Source organism: Arachis ipaensis, chromosome B10 (genome assembly GCF_000816755.2).
Source record: "Arachis ipaensis cultivar K30076 chromosome B10, Araip1.1, whole genome shotgun sequence".
In the NCBI taxonomy this organism is placed as follows: domain Eukaryota; kingdom Viridiplantae; phylum Streptophyta; class Magnoliopsida; order Fabales; family Fabaceae; genus Arachis; species Arachis ipaensis.
In genome coordinates this window covers 109,211,980-109,218,300 of record NC_029794.2, presented here as the reverse complement: position 1 = coordinate 109,218,300, position 6,321 = coordinate 109,211,980, and the positions used below count along the sequence as shown (strand labels likewise).

Sequence of the window (6,321 nt, the reverse complement as noted above, 5' to 3'; positions counted from 1 at the left end):
AATAAAATATATATTTTTGTACATATTTTTTAGTCAATTTTTGTATCCACCTCCTTGGGATAAAGAATACACAAAAGGTAGAGATTATTTTAATGATTTTTTATCTCTAATATATTTTGTAAATAGTAGAGTTTGTCGTTCCTTTATTAAAATTTTAGCTTCATCTTCTCCTTCGTTCTGCAGCTGCGCAACCAATAAAGAAAAACGGTTTTCTTTTATTATAATATGGGATTTGATCGAAAAAATATTTTAGTTTTTTAAAAAAATCAAAATAGTATATAATGTCTTTTGTTATGTATTTAGTAAATTGTATCTATCTTTTCAAATACAAAACAATGACATTTGACAAGTTTTTGTACACTGCTTCCAAACATAATACAGAAGTATAAAAATAATAGACTGTCTTTGTCTCTCTGTCTTTATATCTGTCTCTGTATTTTTGTCTTAAGTATAACATCCAAACATAGCCTAAGTGATGGCTGAATCCTAACACCAATCCTCTCGAGCTTTTAGCGCCGAAAATCCCTCTCCCATCTCCAATCCTCCCTCTTCTCCACCATTGACGCCGCCGGACAACACCATTGCGGTGGCGCGGCCCTTTCCTCTTCCTTTCCCTTCTTCGTACCGCTTCTCTCCCTCTGTCGTCCTCCACGACTCCACTGCCTCCACACACCATCTCTCCGGCAGCACGCCATTGTCCTATACTCTTCCATGCATAGCAGCAGCATGCACCAGACACTATTTTCCTCAACGCATGGCAAGACCTCCCTGCACTCAATTCAGCCACTCTCTGTCTGCATCATCAACCCCTCAACAATGGAGCCTCCGAGTAAGGTTGGTTCTATTTCTTCTTGATTTTTTTCTATTTAATCTATTATTTTTTTTATTGTTGACTATTGTTCTATATCTTCAATTCTTCACTGTTGATTATTCATTGATTATTGTTTAGACCTATTGATTATTAATTTATTATTTTCTATTTTTATTGTTTTTTATGATTCTGTGTTTATGATTCTATTTTTTAATTATGTTTTTATAATTCTATGAATTGTGTTCTATATCTCTAGCATATGTTGGATTTTAACTTAAATCAATATAACTTAGTTTTATTGTATAGTATTAATTGTTTGTGTTATAACTCACTTTTTGATTTCAGGTTCTTTATTTGTTGAATAATGTTTTGCTGTCTTGTCTTGTCTTGTAAGAGAACATCAAGATATGGTTCTTTTGCTGGAAAAATTAATGGAAACAACTTTTTTTTTGTTTTGTTGAACTTCTTATGCTTTTCAATCGTTATATTATAATTTCTTTTGTTGTTAAACTTCTCATGCTTCTCATGCTTTGCTAGAATAAAATATTTTTTTTAAATTGAGAAACCGAAAAAATTAAACCAAATCAAACTGATTTTAGTTGATTTAGTTTGATTCGGTTAGCCTCAATAAAAGATATTGAACCAAACCCAACCGCAGAATTAATATAACTAAATCGCACCGCAAACACCCCCTATTAATACGCAAGTGGTGTGTGGAGTCAACACGCAAGACTTGGATACGTGGCAAACACCTAGCCAACATGCAGGGGTGGCGAGCACTCTTGCAGATTGCATGTTGGACACGTCACGCATTTGGCGAGCACTCTATAAAAGCGAAACTTGTTATCATCTTTTTCATTATAAGGAGTGTTATTTTAGTGTATTGGTAGTATGATGGATGGTACCGTAAATATAGTGGTATATCACAAAGGTATGATTATACAAAATACATATGAAGGGATGAGTTTTGTGTGTGAGAATCTATTTTTGTTTATGGTTCCGTGTACTATGATATTTGCAGAGCTACAATATGATCTCTATCAAAGCATATAGAATGATATCTTAAAGAGATTGAGCAATATTATGTACAGGAATCTTGTTATCGTATTTGGCGACCTAATATAGTTTGATATTATGTTGATCATTGATGAAGCAAGTATGTAGCATATATTTTATATTCACCAGCAGACTCAGGTGAAACAACCAAAGATTGAGTTGTATGTTGAGTTTGAACATATATCTATGGAGGGGATTTAACATGACTTAGACATGGAAGATGAAAGAGATGAAGTGTACAAAGGAGTGAATAGTAATAGCAAAGAGCACTTCGAAGGTAACTACGAAGCCGGTGACGAGGACAGGGATGGTGATGGGGAAGGTCTAGTCGTGAAAAATGTAGTGGCTCCACCTGCAGTCAGTAAACCCATGGATGTTGCACTTTTTAAGTATAGCTTGTATCTTGACACCCTGCATACTCCAGAATTCTTCGAATAATAGTTACGTGAGGAGTGAATAATACATTTTTCTTAATTTATATTTTGGATGGATCAATGAGTGACAATTTATTTTTCTGTAGATGTTGCTGATTCTAAGGACGGGTAGTTTAAGATCGGGATGGAATACAATTTTAGAAAGTTGGTCGTCGAGGCAATTAGGAGTTACGCTCTTTCTAGAGGAGTCGTATGAGTTTGAGCCACATACGCTCTATGAAAAATGCGAGACATATGGTTGTTGGCCGATTTGGCTTATTGGAAAAAAGGTTGTTAGGAGGTACAGAGATACAACAGGAGGCACACATACACCATGAAAACGATTTCACATGATTATTCTAAGTTAGATTCAGCCACGGTTGTTAAGGCTATAAGGCCAATGGTTGAAGTCGAACCATCCTTGAAGATGAAATATATAATTATGGAAGTCTAATCTAAGTTCAACTACATCATCAGTTACCAAAAGTCTTGGTTGCTAAAGAAAAAATTGATCGAAAAAGTTTTCGATGGCTGGAAAGAATCTTACGAAACTTTGTCATTGTGGTGCACAATAAAAGTTCAGAAGATGCCTGCCTCAATTGTCCAAATAGAAACACGACTCCTATATAACGGGGGTGAAGAGGTGGACGGTGTCAGAATACTTCACTAGATATTCTGGAATTTCAATTCGTGCATTAGAACATTCCGACATTGCAAACCTCTGGTTCAGATTGACGGAACACACCTTTGCAAAAATACAAAAGGTGACCTTTTGGTAGTAATTGCACATGATGGGAACCAAAACATTTTACCAGCAATTATTTTTTCCATTGTAGAAGGGAGATTGCAGGTGTGACACTTTTTCCTCAGTAATTTATGAAGACATGTTATTAGGAGAGACAATGTGGGGATAATCTCTTATTGACATGAATCAATACGGGCAGTAATGAATTATAGCAACTTCTTAAGGGCATTCAAGGCCTCGTGCTTGCATAAATTTGTTGTCAATATAGGTGTTTGACGCTACTGTTATTTCTACTTATAATGTGTTGGTAGTGCTTAATACGACAATCTACGGTGTGATTTGTAGGCTATTCAAGGATAGTGAAGGAGTATAATATCAACTACAAGAAGTTGTAAGAGCGAGGTCATGCATATGCCTGGTGGTGTGACAACATTGAACTTCACGAGTGGGTATTAACATTTGACAAGGGACATCGATGGATCACATGACAACAAACCTAGTCGAGTGCATAAATTCAATGTTAAAGGGTGCCAAAAACCTTCTTATGTTGGCGTTCGTCTAAGCAACATATTATAATTGAATGAGTTATTTACGCAGAAACGTGCCGAGGCTCACAAGCGCAAGCATGCCGAATTTACTTACTCTGAATTTGTCACTTAACAGATAGAAGCAAATATGCAACATGTAGGAAATATAGTAAAAAAGTGTTAGTAATTAATCTTGCGTAGTAAGTGTGTGACTGTGGGCACTTTCGAGTGGAGTAAATATCCTGTCGCCACGTTATTGGTTGTTGTGCCAACCAGCGCCTCGATTGACAGGTACATGTTAATGACGCATACAAGATGTCAGAGATTTGCAAGGTTTGTAGAGTGAAGTTTGTCTCATTAGGTGATCCAGAGATATGACTTGCTTATTCGGGATCGATGATGGTTGCTAATCCTACCTTGAGGCGAATGTTAAAAGGTTGATAAATTCATATTTTACGATGATTTTTGGATTGAAAAGAGTGAAATTTATCAACTTGCACTTATTCCTTGAAATTGCATGTTTTTGTGAATTTCCTCCTAATTGTGCTTAATTGCTAAAAACATGTTTTTTATGCTTTAAATTGTTAAATTAATTCCACTTTTATTCCATTTGATGTCTTGATGTGTTTGTTTAAGTGATTTAAGGTGTAGAAGGCAAGGATGGTTTAGAAGATGGAGGCAAAAGCATGCAAAAGTGGAGGATTTATGAAGAAATGAAGTTTGGCAAAACTCCAAGTCGTGCGTACACGAATACCACGCGTACGCGAATACACGCGTATGCATCATTTCATATTTTTGCGTACGCAGCATGTGTGCGTACGCATGAGTTGCAGCACATGACTCACTTAAAAGAACACGTGGCTCGCGATTTCAAGCCTATCATGGGCCCAATCCAACTCATTTCTGAAGCATTTGAAGCATGGATCAAAGGAGGATCAACCAAGTAGTCTTAGTTTAGGTTTTTTTTATTATGGTTTAGGTGATTCTAGAGTGAGAAGCTCCAACTTCTCTCTAGAATTTTAGGGTGTTTAGGGTTTCTTAGTTTGATTTTTATTTAGTTTTATGTTTTGATCTTGTTTTAGTTTAGTTTTCTTTATAGTTTCTTGTTCTACCATCTTAGTTTACTTAGTTTTTATTGTTAGTTTCTTGATTTTTCTACTTTTAGTTTATGAACACTTGTTGAATTTCCAATTTTCTTTAATGCAATTTGATATTTTTCATATTTATTGATGTTCATTTGAGTTGTTATTATTACTTTCTTGTCTTGATTAGTTGTAGATTTTATTTATTATAGCAATTTATGATGTTTTGCTTTTATGTCTTCTAAGTGTTCGATAAAATGCCTTCTTTAATTATAGAGTAGATTTTCATTCTTGGCTTGGAATTGAGGACTTAGGTGACCTTGAGGTATTGATGTCCAATATTGATTGGTGATTTAGGGTTGTTAGTAAATCTTGTTTCTATTGATGCTAATCTTTTACTAATTCAATTAGTAAGTTGGTTAGGACTTATGGATTAGGATTAATTATACCTACTTGACTTTTCTCAATGTGTAGAGGTTGACAAAGTAGGATTAACTCTTCATAATTGTCATGTTTCTGATGAATGACAAGGATAGTAATCATTGACTCTCGACCCTTACCAAGATCTTTTTAGCATTTGAATTTTCTTTCCTTTGCCTTACTTGCTTTCAGTTTAATTTCTCTTATCATTTATATATTGTTTGCTCTTTAACTTCTTGCTATTTAAATTCTTGTTTATTTCTATAAAAAAATCCCAATCTTTCATAGCCAATTATACGTACACTCGACTGTAATTCCCTGGAAAATGTCCCAGAATTTAAAACTCCCAGTATTTGATTTGAATTATGACATTTTAAACTAAACTTTGATAGGATTGGTTGTCAGTTTAGCACTATACTTATAACGAATCTTGTGTTTTAACTTGTAAATTTCTAAACCAATGCCTAGCCCTCATCAAATGTCATCCCAAATCGACCTGCTACCTGAATGAAATTGACTCATAGAAAATGTGTGGTCCTTGGATATGTTGTCTTTGTAGAGGACAAGGTCAAAACTGTAGTCAATATACTCAGTATGCTGGATTGAGTGGAGGTGCCGAAATTGGTGGCAATGGTGGTTTGTAGGTCTTTGTTGGTCGCTATATTGTTTCTGGTAATTTTATCACTAAATACAACTAAACACAAAATTTTAATGAATAAAGTACTTTTATTATCAATAAAAAATATGATACAAAGAACTTATACAAAAAAAAACTAAAACACTTGCTTATTTTTTGTTGGTCATCGACTTTAACCCCTTTTCATCAATTACCAAACTGCGACAGAGTAAATCTATCTGGTGTAGTGATCTCTGTCCGTAGATTATACGAATGACCCCTACTTGAAACATCGTTCTTTGCCGTACCAAACCCACTTGCCTCTCCGGAGTAGATGCACCAGGATTGTACTTGTCAACATCCTCCTACAAAGCCATGTTCAAGTCTAGATTGCTCGACCTATCTAGTGGTACAGGCATACAAGCTGTGTTGATTAAAAGATGCGGAGCAATGCTACGACTCCCTTGAGAATCAACTGACATATGATTTGAGGCGTGGTCAGAAGTAGAATGCCTTCAATGAGAGACATTATTGACCGACGTCTGATGTGGTTGAGACAATTCCAGTTGTCACGCAGATGTGCTCCAACCCAAAAATTATCCAAATAAATGTCAGCCCATCGAATAATTTGATCATCCCCAAATATAAGCA

The 6,321-nt window shown here is 35.2% G+C and overlaps 1 protein-coding gene across 1 annotated transcript in view; it reads left to right on the top strand.

Moving 5' to 3' along the window:
• Positions 2,081-6,321, top strand: part of LOC107620939 (putative protein FAR1-RELATED SEQUENCE 10) — a 27,313-nt gene continuing 23,072 nt past the window's right edge. Inside the window, exon 1 of the mRNA XM_016323019.1 lies at positions 2,081-2,224. Within this exon, the coding sequence (XP_016178505.1) occupies positions 2,081-2,224 (144 nt within the window). The remainder of the gene's footprint in view (positions 2,225-6,321) is intronic.